General features: G+C 40.0%; 1 protein-coding gene across 1 annotated transcript; it reads left to right on the top strand.

The window, feature by feature from the left end:
* The first annotated feature begins 313 nt into the window (after window positions 1-313).
* ipo7 (importin 7) lies at window positions 314-17,004 on the top strand. The gene is made up of 25 exons (XM_061742969.1): window positions 314-504; window positions 3,297-3,378; window positions 6,699-6,852; window positions 6,967-7,125; window positions 7,206-7,362; window positions 7,494-7,583; window positions 7,676-7,770; window positions 7,852-7,936; window positions 8,038-8,172; window positions 8,298-8,397; window positions 8,490-8,566; window positions 8,690-8,806; window positions 9,655-9,744; window positions 9,852-10,017; window positions 10,112-10,272; window positions 10,448-10,576; window positions 11,053-11,119; window positions 11,273-11,398; window positions 11,978-12,075; window positions 12,171-12,266; window positions 12,397-12,617; window positions 14,332-14,540; window positions 14,623-14,829; window positions 14,950-15,066; window positions 15,694-17,004. The coding sequence occupies exons 1-25, from the start codon at window positions 421-423 to the stop codon at window positions 15,789-15,791; spliced, it is 3,120 nt and encodes a 1,039-aa protein (XP_061598953.1). The 5' UTR covers window positions 314-420; the 3' UTR covers window positions 15,792-17,004.
* Window positions 17,005-20,869: the final 3,865 nt, after the last annotated feature.

The raw sequence follows: 20,869 nt of genomic DNA on the forward strand, positions 1-20,869 counted from the left end.
ATTATTTTTTTAGAAATATATTTTTAATAAATATTCTACATATTCAACCTTTAAGTCTGAAAATACATTTGTTCAATTTTGAATAATTTAGGGTATTTTTATTGGGGGGGGGCAATTCATGTTTTTCAGAAATTGGGGGGGAATGTCCCCCCCGGGATCTGCACCCATGCCTGGATTATACACCTCTGCAAATAACACAGGTTCAATGGAGTTACATAAAAAAACTACAACTCCCATGATGCAGCAGCCAGAGCCGGATGTTCGTATTGCACACATTTCGCGCTGATCTATCCGGGTACTTCATTCACTGCTTCCTTTCGCGCCGGGTAACCGGAGAGCCGTGCGTCCATGTGCGCAGTGACTGGGAACTGGTAGACCTCTGAAATATTACAATCCGAGCCGTAAACGAGAGTTGTCGTGATGGATCCCGAGTCTTTGGTCGAGGCCCTCCGGGGCACCATGGACCCCAACCTGCGGGAGGCGGCGGAGCGGCAGCTGAGCGAGGTGAGAGCTGAGCGGGCTGGTGTCTGCGGCGGGCCTCGGCCGGACACAGTGAAGATGCTGCCAGCACGCAATAGGGCTCTGTGGCTCTAGTCTCAAACTTAAACCCCCTTTCTCGAGTGATAAACATTACCACCATGACGCCTTTCGCCACGGTGGAGTCAAAAGTGCTGATTTAAATAGCGGTTTTGTGTTTTTGGATGACACTTGCGTTGCCAGTGACCATCAAGCTTGAGTTATGGTTCTTAAATCGACGCAGAGGCTACGGCGTATGGTACGCGGCGACGCGCCCCGTACGCCGTAGCGCCTGCGTCGGTGTAACGCGGGACCATAAATCAGCCTTCACTAGCATTTTCCAGCCAGCTGTGCTGCTAATGCTAAGCAGGCTAACAATCCCTGCCCTGTGGGCAGAGACATTCAGCAGCTGCTTTTTCCACTACTTTGGTAAAAGTCTAAACCAAAAGGAGAGAGCTGAGACGACATGGGAGTCACGGGGGTAGTTTAAACACACACTTTGGTGGAGCTGAGTGAGCTAATGCGGCTACTTGTTGGATGAGCTGCTACACGGCTCACGTGTCACTGTGTCCCGCAGCTCAGATAAATGTTTCACAGACCCCTTTAAAACCCTCATCTAATTAATCTTAATGTTACAGTCGATGTGGATGGGATCGGGGGACATGTAGCTACGTTATATTATGTAATAAAACACTTTAACGCCAGCCGACCACGGCGTGAGTAAACATTTCCAAAGTTGGCTGGTTGTGTTCGTACATTTTTTTTAATAATTATGTGTATTCAATGTATTTCATCGAATGAAGTGGCAGGGATTAAATGTAACTTTGCCACGAAGTCGTTTTCTATTTTTTCTGCCATTCTGTCGAAATTCCCCTATGTTATGCCCACACACGCAAAAATAGTGTCTTACTGAATCTGTTTTGAACAGTTGGATTTTTATTTTTTTTATTTTTTAAATTGCTGGAAATGACAGTGGGAGCTAGTCACTACATCACAGCATCTTACATTGTGAACAAATACAATTGAGATATATATATATATATATATAATTTTTACACTGTATATTTACACTGTCACTATACACTGTATTTTATTTAAACCACAGTCACTCTTTTGTACATTTTTCTGACATTCTTATATTTATATACTTTTTTGTACATTCTTTCTTTGCACATTTCTTGTACATATGAGACATGCCCCACTTATCTGTTTATTTTATCTTTATTTTTTATTATCCTATTTGATACCTTCAACGTTTTGCTCAGTTGCCTTGAAATTGCCCCTCGGGGATAAATAAAGTATTTCTAATTTCTGATACACACACGCATCCATGCATAAATACTTTTTTTTACCATAAAAACCCATATCCAAAATTATAAAAAAAAGTTTATGGTCTTTTGTTTTCCTGAACCGTTATATTTTTTTGTTTTGGGGCTTGTTTCTTTTTGTTATGGTTGCTTCCATTTCTTACTTGATTGTGTAGTTTCAGATTGTCTTTTTTAGGAGGGGGAAGGGGGGTCCAGTTCTTTCCAAAGTGTGAAGTCTCACCATAAAGTGTCTTTTCTCTAGAATTATTCATTGCTCAGAATTTCACTTTTAAATCTTCAACTCTTCCTGACCCGTTATTGCCCGAGGGAGAAAATGCCCAAGAATCACATTCCAGCATCCATCACTTAACAGTGGGGGAGATGTTCCTGAGAATGAATGCTTCTGGTTTCTTTCAACAAAGGTTGGGCCCCTGTGTCCAATGAGCTACACTTTTCTCATCCAAGCACAGAGATCCATTAAATCTCAGTCAAGTGTTGTTTAGCCTGTGTGTGGCGAGCATCCATGTGCAGGGTATGCTTTGAAATGCTTCTGTTGGAATTGCTCAGATTCATCAGGATGTCCTGGAATGTGATCTTTGGTTAAGTGCCTTAGGTGAATTCATTAGGGTTCTAGAGAAGAGCAGCACAACTTTCTAGACTAGGGTCTGTAAGAGGTCAGTAAATTGTTCAGATTAAGAGCATTAGCTATGTTTACACACACGGATGTATACTTACTTTACTTTTGACCTACTCCTAAATATGACAGTATCAAGACTGTGGCTTTTTCCCCCCCTCCTCCCGTGCAGTCATCATAACTTGTACTGAATCATTTTGGGCGTAAGGCATGTCATAAAAGGAGTGTGTCCAAAGATGCTAAAAAAATTAGAGAGGAGCTTAATATAACTGAACATGACCGTATTTAAGTTTACATAATCAAAAAAATGTTTGTCTCTTTTAAATTAGCATCAGTGCTTAATCCAGTTAAACTTTAAATACACTTTTAAACTAAATATTTAGTTAAGTATTAGAAATGCTAAATTTAATCTTAACCACACATGCCACTTCTTGCTGGAAGAAATTTATCAGTCTGAAATAAAATGGACTAACTCAAAATGTGGCATGTATATGTATAATTTTGGTATTCATTTCATTTAAAAATGTTATTATTTGATCACCAGAGTTTCCTTAATGTCTTAATGCAGACAGAGTACAACCTAAAACCACTTAAAGCCTGTAGGTTATAACGTTTGCTTCATAAACATAATTCTCATGGAGACTAACTTTAACATGCTGTATCTCTGGTCATATTTTTGTCACTTGTTTAGTGTTTATTCAAAATGAGTTCTATACCTTGTTTATTCAACTTTCCTTGTATGATTAGGAATATAAATGTATATACAGAGTTACTAAAAGAATTGAATGCACTTGTGTTAATAACTGACTCACAATCAGCTGTTCACTCTGTTTTTACAGGGTCACACTCAGGTAAACTTTATGTCCACTCTGCTGCGTGTCACCATGTCCGAGCAGCTGGATTTGCCTGTCAGGCAAGCAGGTGAGTCTAACCTTTTGACCTTTTTGTTTTCCATGTTTGATTTCTTGATTAGTTGCTATTTTTAAATTTTATTGCATTCCCTTGCTAGTTGGACTTCTATCATTTTAGCGAGAGATTGTATGAGACGAGAAACTAGCTAAATACTATTAAAGTGAACGAGGACTTTAATAAAATTGTTCATGATAATTTAGCACATAGATGAGTCACACTTGTAGTGAGGTTAAAGTGTCATGCTGAAAACTGAGTGCACAAGCTGTTAAATATAACTTACTTTGCCTGTTAAATACTACTGTGAGGAAGACATTAATGGACTGAACAATCTGCGCTTTCATTTATTGTGTTGGTATTGGGGAGAATTCAGCTGTCGATCCTGTTTGTATTGGTGCTTGGCTAAATATACTGCCCCTCCCTTTGATTTCTTTCTTTTTTTCTAATAGATGTCTTCATGATTATCTTTTTTTTTTATTATTATTATTAATAATAATTACGGGCATGCTAATAGTGGCAGCCCATATTGTGATGCAGCAATATGGGCGAAACACAAGGCAAAAAAAAGCCAAGCTTGGGCTTGTTGCCCTGGAATTTTTTTTTTTTTTACAATGAGCACATTGAGTCCATGCTCATAATATGAAATGTGCTTTATAAATTGACTTGACTTGACAATGCTAAAGTTGCAAAACAACACCTGCAAAACAGAAGGTGTATGGCATGACCCTGCTCTGATATGGAAGCAAGAAGAAAAAAAAAATAATAATAATTTGCGCTCGGTTGACCTTTTTCCTCCACTTATTCCAGGTGTTTTTTTCGTCCGTTAATGCATTCATTGCTATGAGGCTTGTTACCATGGTGAGACAAAACCTATTCATTCCTATGGGGAAGCATAGGAATTATTGCAGTACAACCAGAACCACCTCCGACAAAACCAGAACCAACATCATCAACAACAACCCTGAACCACAGCCCCTAGGAAGCAGGGGGTGTGGCTCATTGGCCATTATTAACCAGCCCAAACGTGACCAGAACCAGGACCTCCCAAATACAATCAGAACCACCCTATGCAGAACCAACATCAACAACCCTGAACCGCACCGCCTGCTTGGAAGGGGGTATGGTTCATTGACCACCATTAATCACCCCGAACACAACAAGAATCCCCTCAGACGGAACCAGAACCACTCTAAATACAATCAGAACCACCCGACCCAGAACCCCAACCACCCTGAACACGACAAAAACCACCTCTGACAGATCTAAAACCACCACGACCACAACTAGAACCACACCCCCTGTGGAGCCCAGTTCATTAAGCAGCAGCAACAGGCAACAAGTTGGGCATGCTCGTATCAAAATTTCCCTGGGATCTTCTAGATATTTTTATCATCTTATCTGAATGACAGCTGTAACTTAATTTGGTTGGAGTAGATTCACCCGCTGCAATAATAGTAATTTCACCAGCTCTAGATGACATGATTGAATAAGGGTTTGAGTTGTTTATTAATTAGAGTTTTGGGGTTGGGAAATGTGAAGTGTTGCTGGTGAGTTCTGATGTAGGTATCCCAGCTGTCATTGGGTAAGCAACAGTCTGCATAAGTCATGACTCCATCAAGCTACAATACAGAGGAATCTAAGGAAAAACCAGCAAATACACACTTTTGTGGACAAATTAGAATCATCATTCAAGATAACGTGCTTTTTTTTGGACTGTGGAGGAAGTCTGAGTAACCTGAGAGAACTTGCACAGACACAGGAAGGATGTCCAAACTGCACAAAGTTTTGTCAACTTTGGTTCTTTAGAACAAAATTAGAATCGGCCAGAATGGACCGACTCTACAAAAATCTGAAATTGGCTTTATCTGAGACGTTATCAATAAGTAATTTTCCTTATGTCTATGAATGCGAGATTGGCTTTGTGGCGGTGTAGTTTGGTGGTTGGAGGTAGAGGGGAGGGATTTTTAGCTCTGTCAGCACTGATAGGATGGATTATGATCGCCCCGCCAGCAGTGTAGACATTCGTGTCAGCAGTCTGACAGCTCCCCTCACTCGTGCGCTGCCTCCAATGCCACTCCCTGCACGCCACACATCCGAGTGCAGCCCCACGGTAGATGTGAACCCAGCTGGCACTCTGGTGCTACATTCAAAACTACTGAACTGCAGAAGGAAGAATTTAATGCTGCGACTTGAGTTTCATGTGGAAATGAGTGCAGCTGTTCTAGCGTTACCTGTAATTGTTGCTGCTACCGGTTTGGTTGCTGTATTTCTGGAAGGAAACGCTACTAATTTGAATTGGGAAGGTGTTAGTTCATTTGTTTGTACTTTGCACTTCTCTCCTCAAAAGTCCCTGTTTATGTGCTTATTCAAAACAAAACTTTGTCTGTGCCCTTAAATTCACTGAAGCACATGACAGATATGACACTGACATCACTGTTTGTTCCTGCACTCATTTGACCTCATAATTAGAGGTTAACTGAGCTCAGCAGGTAACTCAAGGTTGATCCCCTAAACCAGCAACGTATGTAATGTGGTAAAAATGATTTTAAATCAACAGTTAACATTTGTCACGACAGCTGACAACTTGTTTCGCTTGTAAATCTCTGCACGACGATTTGAAATAGGATCTAAAGAGATTATAGAGGCATTACCTGAATTTGATAATTAATTTTTTTGTTTCATAATTTGTTAAAAAAAAACATTTTTCTCGGAATTGGTGGAATCATGTCAATTTATATGAAGCTGTATAGTCATGTGGCATCTTTGTGCTCTACACTTAACAGTATGCAGTATGACTTAAATTGAAATGTATCAGAAGAGCCCAGAGGTGACTTTTGTTCAACCTCAAAAACAGGAAATATAAAGTTAAAAATGTTCATTATATGCTTAAGCCAGTAAATCAGTGACTGTCTGGAAAACACTCTGAAGTAACTTGAACCAATCCGTAAGAGAAGGGGGATGATTGTCTGCACTGTTTTGATTGTTTTGATTCTCGTTGGTTAAACTTGTTAAACAACAAACTTGGAGCAAGAAGTGAAAATCCAAGAGGGCCAAAGAGAATTCAAGGAATGCAAGGAAAAATGTCCCGCTCTCCAAATGTGAGCACACGTGCACAGTTCTGCAGTGAAGCAGAGTAAAACTGTTGGCCAGCAGGAACTTTTTAAGTTTAAGGTGGAATGAATTTTTTTTTTAAAAAAGGAGCTATACATGCAAAGATACCTGTTTGCAAGTAAAAATACACTTTGTCCAAATGGTAATGTACTGTCCTTTCAGGATTAGCTTGGTTTCTGAAAGTATAAAGATTGCACCTTTTTTTTGTTCTTTTTGTCCAGGTGTGATTTACCTTAAGAACATGATAACCCAGCACTGGAGTGATGGAGACGGTTCAGGCACAGAGACACCTGTTAATAACATCCCGGACGAGGACAGGCAGTTCATTCGAGACAGCATAGTGGAGGCCATCATCCACTCCCCCGAGCGCATCAGGTAACCACAAACCATGCTGGCTGAGCACATATTCTGTCATTCATTCATCCCATGTTTCCACGTTTTGTTTCTTGTGTTTTTCCCATCTAAAACTGCCCTTTTTAAATGCACCAGGGTTCAGTTGACAACATGTATCCATCACATGATCAAGCACGACTACCCCGGCAAGTGGACGACCATCGTGGACAAGATCGGCTTCTACTTGCAGTCAGACAACAGTGCTGGATGGTTGGGCATCCTGCTGTGCCTTTACCAGCTTGTCAAAAACTATGAGTAAGTCAAACTTGCCGCTCTTAAATTTGTGTCGTGCAGTATCCAGCGTTGGGTTGACATTGTATTTGTGTCTGAAACAGATATAAGAAACCAGAAGAGCGTCAGCCTCTCGTGGCTGCCATGCACATCTTCATGCCCATGCTGAAAGAACGCTTTATTCAGCTGCTCCCAGACCACTCCAGCGACTCTGTCCTCATACAGAAACAGATCTTTAAAATCCTCTACGCCCTCTTCCAGGTAAGAAAGTCCACTCTTTAAAGACCATGAGCAGAGTTAATTGATTTTAGTTGATTTTTTTTAATTTTCCTTGAATGCCTCATTTGTGATAAGCTTATCGAAACATCTGCCCTTGCTCTCTGCTCTCCCAGTACAACCTCCCTCTGGAGCTCATTAACAGACAGAATCTGACAGAGTGGATGGAGATCCTGAAGACTGTAGTAGACAGAGATGTGCCACCAGTAAGCAAATGCAATTTATGGGATTAAAAACAAATGTACAATTGTAGTTTTAATATTGCTAAAGCAGACTGGAACCAATGTTATCCGTGCAGGAGACGATGCAGATAGATGAAGATGAGCGGCCTGAATTGCCCTGGTGGAAATGTAAGAAATGGGCCCTTCACATCTTGGCTCGGCTGTTTGAGAGGTAAAAGACTAATAATGAATCCTTAAACCAGCTAACTAAAGTAGTGCAAACATGTCTTACGTCTATGAACCTCTTTTACAGATACGGAAGCCCAGGCAACACAACCAAAGAGTATGCAGAGTTTGCTGATCTCTTCCTTAAGGAATATACAGTTGGTGCACAGCAGGTAAAACTCAAATTATGAGCAATCGCTCCCCAGTGAGTAAGAAGTATTTTTATTTTGGTATGAGCATCACAAATAAAAATGGTTGGGGGTTTGTCTTCTAGGTCCTGCTGAAAGTCTTATACCAGTACAAGGAAAAGCAATATGTGGCTCCAAGAGTGCTACAGCAGACACTGAACTACATCAACCAGGGAATAGCACACGCTCTGACATGGAAAAACCTCAAACCACACATTCAGGTAAAAATACATGTTAAGTTAACAAAACTGAAGTTGCTGCTCAGATAAAATTCTTGTTTTTTTGCTCTTCTACAACAGGTCTGAGGTCAGACTGCTAACCCTTTGTGGTTTGGGATTCTTTTCAGGGCATCGTTCAGGATGTGGTTTTCCCCCTCATGTGTTACACAGATTCTGATGAGGAGCTGTGGCAGGAAGATCCATACGAGTACATCCGCATGAAATTTGGTAAGAAGAGGCAGTCGGTGCCGGTAAACCAAAAGAAATCCAGCACGCATGTGATGACTAATGATTTCTTCAATGTGTACCATCTCTCTCAGATGTATTTGAGGACTTCATATCTCCAACAACAGCAGCCCAGACGCTCCTCTTTACAGCCTGCAACAAGAGGAAAGAAGTCAGTCCATGTTATTTTGTGGTTAATGTCCTTGAAACTCTTCCATGAAAGAGTTTCTATTTCTGTCCTTTTTATAATTTATATCCCAACTGAAATAATGTACTATATTGTTTCCTTTTCTAGGTGCTCCAAAAGACCATGGGCTTCTGTTATCAGATCCTCACTGATCCCGCCTCTGACCCAAGGAAAAAGGATGGTGCCCTGCACATGATAGGCTCTTTGGCTGAAATCCTGCTGAAGGTAAACTTTTGCTCTGAAAAGGCCTGTTTGCACTGCGACTTAACCGCTGCTGTCCGCACATGGTAGAATTACACATTTCAATCTAAATAAACATTCTGGGGCAACACATATACTAGCAATGTACATCCATTGTTTATCCAGCAGAAAAGAGCGGTGAGGATCATTCATAAAGCAAATTACAGAGAACACACCAACAGATTATTTATTAATTCAGGACTTATTAAATTTAAAGAAATAGTTGAGTTACAGACGTTATTAGTTATGCATAGGGCAAAAAGAAAATTATTACCAAGTAATCTACAGCAGTTGTTTGTTTTTTCAAATCCAGAAGATATAGATTATAGAAGGAAATATAATTTCAAACATCAGTATGCAAGGACCACTCTTAAGCAGATGTGTACATCGGTTGTGGGAGTAAAACTGTGGAACTCTCTACAGAATGATTTAAAGGAATGCACAAATTCACTTAGGTTCAAAAAAATGTATAAAGATAAAATATTTAAGTTATATGATCATGAATAGACTGGGAATTAAGCAGTATTATTAATATCTGTGGTTGGTTTCTATTTAAGTGTATATTTTTGTAAATATTGGTTACATTGACTGTTCTTGTTTTGGTATTTAATAAGGGGCAGGTAACATAAGACTTGTCTTCATCCTGCTCCTTTTCGGTCATGGGTGTGTAGATTGACCACCATGCATGAAATAAATAAATACATTTTATTTTTTTTTTACAAAGTACCAAACACTTGTAAAGTGATCTCGAATTTGTAAATGCTAAATATATTGGATACACGCTGTTAACGGTTTCTTTCATGAAAATGTACTTTTTGTTTCTTCTTGCACAGAAAAAGATCTACAAGGACCAGATGGAGTTCATGCTGCAGAATCATGTCTTCCCCCTGTTCCGCAGTGAACTGGGTTATATGAGAGCCAGGGTGAGTGGTCACCAGACCTGAAATTTGTCTGAGCAGCATCGCGTAAAGACGTTTGGGTGTTTTCATTTGTCCCACTACATTGTCTGAGCCTCCCTGACTCTTCGCAGGCTTGTTGGGTGCTGCATTACTTCTGTGAGGTCAAGTTTAAGAGTGATCAGAACCTGCAGACGGCTCTTGAGCTGACCCGGCTTTGTCTCATCAATGACAATGAGATGCCAGTTAAAGTGGAGGCTGCCATTGCCCTCCAAGTTCTCATCAGCAACCAGGAGAAAGGTGGGAGTCAAGTTTTTAGTGCTTACTGGAATACGTTTAAAAAAAAAAACTGTAATGAGCAAGTGCCTAATCAGGGTTTTGTGTTGTCCCTCAGCCAAAGAATACATAACTCCCTTCATCCGACCAGTGATGCAGGCACTCCTGCACATCGTCAGGGAGACGGAGAATGATGACCTCACCAATGTCATACAGAAGATGATCTGCGAATACAGTGAGGAGGTCACTCCAATTGCAGTGGAGATGACGCAGCACTTGGTGCGTGCAGTTTGTATAGAAGCTCCTAAGTGGCCAAATTATGTCCCCCTACCCAAAGAAGGGAATGGTTGGAAAACATTTGTTTTGTTTTCAATGACTAGAAAGAAATTCTGAGATGATAACGAAGATTACATTGTCTGTGATTTTAATGGTGTCTGTGTACGCTCTTTGACAGGCAATGACGTTCAACCAGGTGATTCAGACGGGACCTGATGAGGAGGGAGGAGATGACAAGGCCGTGACGGCTATGGGCATCCTCAACACCATCGACACATTGCTAAGTGTGGTAGAAGACCACAAAGAGGTTAGCAGCATAGCCACAAAGTGTACTGCCCACACACACACACACCATTCTGTTTCCTAACCTGCCTGATCACTCATTTCGGTGCCACTTCCTCTGTTGAAGCAGCCCTGGTCTGCTGCAGAATTTCTGCCAACACTCTTCAGCCACCCACCAACTCCTGGGAGCACGCTCTGTTCTCACCATGTTCAAAATGACTCAGAGGCTGAGGCAGACGCTAGAAATAGTGCTGGGGCACACTGCCACCATGCTTGCTGATGGATACACAGGGCTGCTGCGGCTTGAAGCCAAAAAAAAGTCAATATGAGAGACCATTAGAATTTCCTTGATTGTGTATTGGATCAGCACTGAAGTATTATTATTATTATTAGTAATGTGAGCCAAATACTATTGATATTTAACTGCCCACTTTTGAGTTTGACAGCTTGTTGCACTCGATTCCGTGTGGATTAAATCGTTTCCTTGAATCTTTGTTGCAGATCACCCAGCAGCTGGAGGGCATCTGTCTGCAGGTAATCGGCACGGTGCTGCAGCAACATGTCCTGGGTAAGCAGAACCCGTTCTTCCTGAGCTTCCACATTCCTCCCTGCGTGTCACTTTAATGCCCTATTTGCCAGCTTAAGGACTGAACAGTTAACGGTAAATGATCATATTTGTTTCCAATGACGATTCTCTTTGGTTTTGAACCCCTCCCTCCAGAATTTTATGAGGAAATCCTGTCCTTGGCACATAGTCTAACCTGCCAACAGGTGTCACCGCAGATGTGGCAACTTCTCCCACTTGTATATGAAGTCTTCCAACAAGATGGATTTGATTACTTCACAGGTACATGCACTGGGGATGTTATTCACCATGATATTACAAAACTACGTGTGTTTCAGTGAATTAAGAAGACTTTATTTGAAATCTGTGTTTGTGCTAATTTAACATTCAGAATTTTGGCGTGGTGAGGAAGAGGTTTCTGGGAGTTTCTTCATATATTTACAGGGTTTCCGCAGGGTTTTAAAAAGTATTAAAAAGTGATAAATGAAAATTGCCAAATTTAAGGCCATTAAAAGTGTTAAATTCACTGTCGGAGGTATTTTTTTTTTTCTAAATTGGTATTATTTTTTATCTTTTACATTTTAAACATTCTATTTTATTGTCATTCACAAAGTGAAATAAATGTGAAACATCTGGTCAACATCAGTCTATAAATCTGTTCTGTATAGTGTTCTACAGTATAGGTCAAAATCTGTATTAATGTTAAAAGTCTGTGATTTTTAAAAAAATCTGAAGGTAGTGAAAAAGGTATTAAATTGGTATTAAATTTAACATAAGGATTGCTGTATAAACCCTGATTTACTCTCCACAAAGATTTGCTGTTAATTAATTTGGGTCAATTATGACCGTTATGTGTTTCAGATATGATGCCTCTCCTTCACAACTATGTCACAGTTGATACAGACACCCTTTTATCCGACACCAAATACCTGGAGATTATCTACAGCATGTGCAAAAAGGTAATTGTTCCGTCTTTTACTAGCACTGTTGTGGAATGAGTTATATTAAGGAGCATACATTGGGATGTTGACTGTGATTTATCCCTTTTCCACAGGTCCTGACAGGTGATCCAGGTGAGGACCCGGGGTGCCATGCAGCCAAGCTGCTGGAGGTGATCATTCTCCAGTGTAAAGGTCGTGGCATTGATCAGGTGAGGGTCCAGCCAAGATGTATTCAGCTAACTATAGTCAAGTGCTGAGAGATGCTTTACTTTTTTAAAGTATTTATCCATCTAGACAGGATTAACTGTCAACATTTTTGCTTAAATATTGTTGTGGCAGGTTGTGCCCTTGTTTGTGGCTTCTGCTTTGGAGCGTTTGACGCGGGAGGTGAAGACCAGTGAGCTGAGGACCATGTGCCTGCAGGTGGCCATCGCTGCATTATACTACAGCCCCCCTCTCCTCCTCAACACTCTGGAGAATCTCTGCTTTCCCAACAATACAGAGCCAATCACTAACCACTTCATAACTCAGTGGCTGAAAGATGTCGACTGCTTCCTTGGGTAAGACTGATATTTTTATGCTGCCAATTAAACCTTCAGCTTGTGCCAATTAGCAACAAAATTTACAACCCAAAATGCAGTCAGTAATTTTACCTCCCAAGCATTAAGGGGGGGTCACTGTTAAACAACACAAAAGACTTTGCTGCTTATTTTATTGGATCAGTTTGTACCTTTTTAGTCACATCTAGTGGAGGTTACAGATATCCACCCACTTCATGGTTTAGATCAGGGGTTCTTAACCTTTCTGACCTCGAGGCCCAATTTTTTCAGTACAGAGCGGCCCAGGGCCCAAGTAAAAACCTTGTCAAATAAAATGATCATCACAGACTTTTATGAAACATGTCAATGTTAACATGCACATGCTTGATTTATACCAGGACAAATCAATCAGTTCAGGCTTATTAATAAAAAAAGATCAATAATTAGATTTTACTTAAATAAAAAAGGAAGGACTCAGAATAAAAAAAATATATACATATCAATCAATTGATGGCAGTAGAGCGGGTCGTACAATGATCGGAAGGTCGGCAGTTCGAATCCCGCTACGTCCCAGTTGCTGTCATAGTGTCCTTGGGCAAGACACCTTACCCACCTTGCCCCGTGTGAATGTTTTTGAATGTTTGGTGGTGGTTGGAGGGGCCGACTGACGCTTCTGTCAGTCTGCAAGGCAGCTGTGGCTACAAACATAGCAGCTTTGGCTACAAACGTAGCTACCACCACCGGTGAGAATGTGTAGGAATGAATAATGGTCTCTGTAAAAAACGCTCTGGGTGCCTTGAAGGGCGCTATATAAAACCAAGCCATTATTATTAATAAAACGTAAAATAAATACATGTTTTTAAATAAAATTGAAATAAAGTGCAAATGAAACTATATTTGTGCATAGCAGAACCAGAAGAATCTTTATTTTCTTTCATATACATATTTAAAAAAAAAAAATACAATTTCCTTTTTATCTGCAGCTCTTGATGAGACACTTGGGCCTCTGAGACACAATCAGGTCCAGTCTGGGTGGAATGGGGGAAAGGCTCACTCTCAGAGTAGCATGCAGCGTTGTTCTGAGTCTGTTTCGGGCTTTGGGCTTAGTTGTGGCCACGATGGAGAATATAAAAATAAAGGATCACGCCGTGCTCGCTCTCCCCGTTGCTGGGCGCAGACCAAGTAATCAATCCCTGATACTGGCAGATCCAAGTCGACTCTGAGCGCAGACCAAGTAAACGATCCCTTATCCTGGCGGATTTAAACCTATTTTGTGCAAAAAAAAGGATTTTCTCCGTAAATACAGGCCTTAATAGTACACGTGCAGCTAGATCAGTGTCCGAGGTAAATGGAACGTGCCGCGGCATTATTCTCCTCTTTTATAGAGCTCCCCCGCTTCTTCCTCTTGGTTCCCTCCTCCACCGGCTGGCAGTCAGTAACAACTGACTAACGCATTAGCGCCACCACATGGTCGGGATGCAGTCCCGCCCGCGGCCCCCGCGGCCCAAACCTACAAAACAGAATTTTTTCCGTGGCCCACTAGGGGGCGCTCGTGGCCCAAGTGTGGGCCGCGGCCCTATGGTTAAGAATCACTGGTTTAGATGGCACAGACAGACCTTATTAAGGGGAGATAAACATCTTGAATTTTTTTCTTCTTTTTTTTTTAACCCCGTGAATTGATTACAAGTGTGATCAAATCTCTTGTTAAAGATTTGACAATCTGGTTCCTCCACAGCCTTCACGACAGAAAGATGTGCATCCTGGGACTCTGCGCTGTCATCGACCTCGAGCACAGGCCTCCAGCGATCAACCAGGTGGCCGGCCAGATTCTTCCAGCTGCCATCCTACTGTTCAACGGCCTCAAGAGAGCGTACGCCTGCCGAGCAGAGCACGAGAATGATGAGGATGATGACGATGAAGATGGGGAGGATGAGGACGACACTGGTATGTTCTTTCAGGATTGCATCGGTCATTCTAATTGGAAATCAAATTAGATGTTCTAAATGTGTTCCCTTCACTTGTGCAGCTGAGCTGGGCAGTGACGAAGATGACATCGATGAGGAGGGTCAGGAGTACCTGGAAATGCTTGCAAAGCAGGCAGGAGAGGATGGAGATGATGAAGACTGGGAAGAGGATGATGCTGAGGAGACGGCGCTCGAGGGCTACGCTACAGCTATAGACGATGAAGATAACTTAGTAGACGAATATCAGATCTTCAAAGCTGTCCTACAGAGTAAGACGTCAATCTCATGGTGGAATCCTTTTGTCGATAACTCTTGAGTATCAAAATTGATTGTTCAGGAAAATAAACTTGCATGGTTTTCACTCGGTCACTCACTCTTCTCTGATGCAGACATCCAGAGCCGTGACCCAGCATGGTACCAGGCGCTTATCCAAAGCCTTGAAGAGGAGCAAGCCAAACAGCTTCAGGACATTGGCACACTTGCAGACCAGAGGCGGGCAGCACATGGTGAGCACCGGCTAAGATGAAAAACGTGATGCTGCACTTCAAGTTGGGCAATAAAGCTTTTTTTTTTTGGTCCTCCTCTCCCTACATGGTACTTTTTTTCTTTTTCTTTTGCTGATGAAGTTCTGCTTGTTAACAGAACACTATTATAGCTTCCATCATGAAGCTACAGCACAGCCTGATGCATCAAAGTTGGTGGTTGTGTGCAATAGTGTATGTAGAGCAAAAGCAGCAGAAGTCTCATAATAATAAAAAGAAAAAAAAAACCTTTGTTCCTGGATGTTGCATGTTATTCCGCGAGTTCGCCTTTCTTTCTGCAAAGTCTTTCTCTTAAAATCTAACAAGGTATAACATCTGGGTACATGGAAATGTACCCAGCAGCTGGCATTTCTCTGGGTAATTTGTTCAAACTAGTAAACCTTCATGTTCCCGTTACTCAATCATACAGTCACACTTGACTGTATTCTCTTTAATTGAGAAATACATGTTTTTTTTGTACTAATATTGCATTTTCAACTTCTATTCTTTACATAACATGAAAGTCAAGTAAAATTGAAATATGAAAACTGTTTTCACGTGACTTTTATGTTTTATTTTTTGTGTTATTTTTCTTTTGGCATCTTATTACAGAATCCAAGATGATTGAGAAACACGGCGGGTACAAGTTCACAGCACCAGTGGTGCCATCTACTTTCAACTTTGGAGGCTCTGCTCCAGGAATGAATTGAGTCATCTGTTCTACTTTTTATTACTCTGTGACTGATTGTAGTGAAGTGTTAAAAAACAAAAAAAGCTTGTGTTGTTCCCTTAAGTAGTGGTTCCAGAACTGGGTCTTCAGTCATTCTTCAATCTATCAAATGGGATATTTTTTTTGCTCCAGAAGATGTGGGGAAAGTGTCCACGATGCAACCGATGGCTGACGGGAGAAAAAAAACGAACCAAGAACTTGAGCACAATACTAAAGAAGAAGCTCTGAACAAAACTGTCTTCTGGAGCCCAATGCGGTCAGGATACGATGACAACTCTTTCGTCTTTCTCCTCACTTTAACAAATTTGGGGGATTAAAAAGATGAATTAATGGACTAAATATTTCATTATCACTGTTGTGGCCAAATGGCCGTTATAGGATTATACCTCTGGTAGTGGTGAAATCTTGCGTTACTTTCTGCATAAACAAACACTCGTGTTTATGTACATACAAGCCAAGGTTATTGATTTTTTTTTTCTTTTTTTTTTTTTTTTTTTCAAGTAGCCTTGAGGGGGGAAAAATAAAAGCAGAGGCATTTGTAAGGTATCAACAGCTGTATTCATATGTAGCATATTGGATAATTCATAGCACTATGTGATGCCTGATCTCTGTAAATTAATGACTAGCACTTTCATATTGTTCAGGTCTCTTATAGCCTTCTGTATCAGACTGCAAAATTTTTTTAAATTGAAGACTATTTAAAATGAAAACAGCTGTAACTTTGTTACTTTGCAAGTGACTTCTGTAATGGTCTTGATGCGAAGGGATATTGAGGGGGAAACATCAGTTTCAGGAGAAGATGATGCTCTTGGTGTTTCATTGTGGCGACATGACGAGTGTTTTGTTAGCACTGGATGTGCCATTTGGATGCATCATCAAAGCATGTACAATTGGACTATATCGTGAAGGTTTCAAGCTTTTGGTTGGTGTATGGATGAACCATCTATATATACAACATATTAAAAAACAAACAAACAAAGCCAAGGGAATTCATGACCATGGCTGTTTCTTGACGATGCTTGATGAATTTAATATCGGCAGGTAAATGACTGGACTTGAGTTGACTGTGACCACTAGAAACCAGCTCTTCGTCAGTGCTCACAGAACCCAGGTTAATTGTGGTTTCTACATTATGTTCACAGTTGATTTGTACCTCACAACGGCTCCTAAAACAAATTAAATTGTAAATGCTTTTTTTTGTTTTTCTGATTTTTTTTCTTTTTTTTTTTTGGAAGCAACATGGTACAAAACTGGGTCACAGAGATGATGGATTTGAGCTGAGACAACATTGTGGGAGTAACACTACAAAAGTAACAGTATCTGCAAATGATGGGTGCTGTTGGTGACTTTCTAACATGCCTCAAAGTAGCCTTAAGATCTTAAGGAAATTGAGTTGAGAAAGTGTTTATTGACCCTTTGGAATTGCCAAAATGGTTGGCTCTTTATCTTAAATCCAAGAGACAATCTAACTTCATCAGTAACACAAGTTTTCACCCCCACCCCTCTTTTTTTTTTTTTGTTGAGATCACTTGAGTTTTGATATGCATTGAAACGGAACTGTCAGTTTTCTTGTTTCCAAAGCGCTTGGATCCGGGTGTGGGGGATCATCACTTACCTGGATAAGTGAGCTCAGAGTCAGTGATATTAGTCGCTACTGAAACATCCCTCCCTCCGAGTATTTCAAGTCCACAGCTTCAATTCGGGCACGGCACTGCGGATTGATGAAACAGAGGCGCCATGGGAAGACGACTGAGCCGTGGTCTCGCCTTAATTCTTTGGTAAAGTGCTAGTATTGATTTGATTTAATCTGTAATATATTTAAAAAAAGAAAAACATCCTGCTGCCTGATTGAAACTAAAATCTTTTTTTTTTTTTTTTTTAATTTGAAGCAGAATAGATGGCCCTTATTTTTGTAGAGCTTGGTGGGCGCAGGTGAACACAGCTGTGGTTGAAGGGAGGATGTTTATTATGAGCTGCAGCCATCATACCCTGTCTAAAGCCCCCAGAAACCTCCATGGATGCTGAGAGCCAGCGAGGCTGGTGCAGGTCACCGGGGTCACCTTCCTTTTGGGAAAACATTTAATACGGATCAAGGCAGTGACTGATCACTTATGGGAATTAAATCTGATGCCTAAACGTCTATGGGAGACCCAGTAAAAGGGCCTCGTAAAAATGACTTGCACGTCTTCAGAGTAAATTCGTGCACTAACTCCGTATTGTTCATGCGGATGATGGTTCAAGCGGGCAGTAACTCTGTTGAAAGTGTTACTTGGAAGACGCACAGGAAGTCTGTTGCTTTTTAAAAAAACATGTTATTTGTGATTTTCTCTTCATCAACCTCTAACAGGACTTTTCTCTTTTACTGAGAAGAATTTTGCCCGTTTTTCGCCTTTATTATCATGTTTTCTACTCCATAAACTATGTCGAAATCTGCCTTGAACGCTCACAACCGCGACTTGAGCAACTCCGAGTTAGTTCAGTCAACTTGAGTTGATTAAACTACTTCATAAACCCGATTATGTTTAGTTGACGCAGTTTAGAAAAACCTCGAGTTCAGGGCTTACGCGGTCAGTGTTTTAAAACCTCATTTCTAAGATGCCTCCAGGTGTTTGAGTCAAGGGACGGAAGAAGACAGATGCAGCTGCACAAACAACAGTTTAGTCATGTGAACCAGAACTTTATGACGGAAATCTTCCACAAGTCCTGGAAAGCTTTATGGGGTCTGCAAAGCAAAACATTTATAGAAATGTGTGTTTTGCGTTCACAACACCCTTCCTACAAATAGAGGAAACTGAAGGCTGATGCTACCCCTCCTTGAAGCTGCCAACTTGCAGTAATGTCACCTAAAACATGTAATTGTTCAAAATATGGACCCGATGCTAAGAGGAAAATAACTGAATAATAAAGATGTAAATGGAAAATATGCTATGATTGTCTGGTATATCTGGAGTAGTAAAAAAAGCCATTTAAGATCAATACCAAACCTCATGTCTGCTGTTAAGCATGGTGAAGTGAGTATCATGGGCTGGCGAGTGGGATGTCAAGGTAAGTGTTGGGTTAAAAGCTTTGTAGAGGTATTTTATCTTAAATATCAAACGTACAAATAAACCTGCAGTGATTGCTGCTACTCGAGGACTCTACAAGTCACTTATTCGGGAGTTTTTATTTATTCCAGCCTGAATTTAAGAGGTATTGGCTTAGAGGTTATTTGGTTTCAACTATAAACAAACAAATATAGCTGATATGCACTCCCGACTTTCCTGGTTTACGGTTGAAGTATCACATGCAAACAGATATGAGCCATCTGCTCCCCTTTTCATTAAATATTCATTATTATCCGTCAATAAAATTAACATTTTTCAAACATGTTTATTTATGTTCAAATTTAAAAATTATATACAAGATCTTCCTTCTTCTTTTCATAATTTCTTTTGTGTTAATTCCAATATTCATTCTTATGCCACAAGGCACAAAGATGATTTTAATTTACCGTTTTGTAGAACATGTAAACATCAATCTATCCTCACTTTCAGAGGCCCCCACTTGTGGAATTCACTCAAATCTCTTAAATCATCACCATCCTTGCCAATATTCAAAAAACATTCAAAGAAATTTCTTATTGTTTCATCTTTGTAGTGTTCATTATTTGATCTGAGTTACATTTTCTTTTGTGGTTTTTTTGTTTTTTTACTCCCCCTTGTGTAGCTTTTGTTTTGTTTTTTATTCATATATGGAAAGGATTCTATATAAGCCACCAGGCTTCTTCCTTTCCTTGCATATTATTTCATTGTTTTTTCATTTTTTGTTCAATTTGTCTTATATTGCTAAATAAATAAACTAAACTAAGTTAAACTCAGCTACAACATCCATGATGTTTTTTAGAAACATCATATTCAATCAGACACCTGAATATTTTTTTCAACCAATTACGAAATACTAGAGACAGACATAACCATTACACCAGAAATGCCAGCTCTGGATACCTGATACCTCCAACTCCGAGAACCAATCTACTCAGACCCTCAGTTATCCATCGTTCAATAATGTCCTGGAACTCTTTACCTCCTCACATATCTCGCTCACAAAACAAATTAACTTAAAAAAAACAACTTACGCTCACCTAGTGCTGCAGACCATATGACTGGGAATTTATTATTGATATTGAAATTAGTAGAATTATTATAATGATAGCAGTGACTGAAAATATATTACTAATGTATGGTATTATTAGTGCTATTATAGTGTATTAGTATAATTATAGTCAGTACTCGAGTTGTAAAACAAAAAAATCAGGGGGGATGGTGGATTTTATCATATGGGGACAGATAATTTCTGCTGATTACAAATAATATAATATATTACAAATAATAGCAGTGACCAAAACACCTGCAGAAATACTGCAGGAATGACATAGCAACAGTTAAATGCAGCCTTCTGTAAGCTTTAAATATCCACTGGGCTTACATCAAATACATCAAAACACAACAATAAAAAACAGTTTTCTGAACTTATCAATATGACTCTGTCCTTCACAGGATAAGTAAAATGGATCACTGCAAAAACTCAAAATCTATATATATAATATTTGTCTTATTTCTAGTTAAAATGTCTCATTTTAGTAAAGAAAATCTCAATACACTTAAAACAAGACTCATCACTGGAAAAAACAACAATTTTCACCTGTTTCAAGTAGATTTTCACTTGAAATAAGTAGAAAAATCTTCCAGTGGAACAAGATTTTTTTTGCTTGTAATAAGAAGATAAATCTTGTCCCACTGGCAGATTTTACTTATTTCAAGTGAAAATTTACCTGAAACAGGTGACAATTGTCACATTTTTCTGGTGTTATTTTTCTGGTGTTGACTCTAAATGTTGAAATAGCAGTAAAACCACATTCATTGATGAAATGACATAAGGGATGGAAAGGGGGGATGACAGTTTTACAGGGGGGGTGATTTTGACCGTTTTTATTTCAGGGGGGGATGCCATCCCCCCTCATCCCCCCTCAACTCGAAAACTGATTATAGTGTTATTAATATATTATGATTTTATGCAAAT

This window comes from Cololabis saira, chromosome 2 (assembly GCF_033807715.1).
Source record: "Cololabis saira isolate AMF1-May2022 chromosome 2, fColSai1.1, whole genome shotgun sequence".
Classification (NCBI taxonomy): Eukaryota; Metazoa; Chordata; class Actinopteri; order Beloniformes; family Belonidae; genus Cololabis; species Cololabis saira.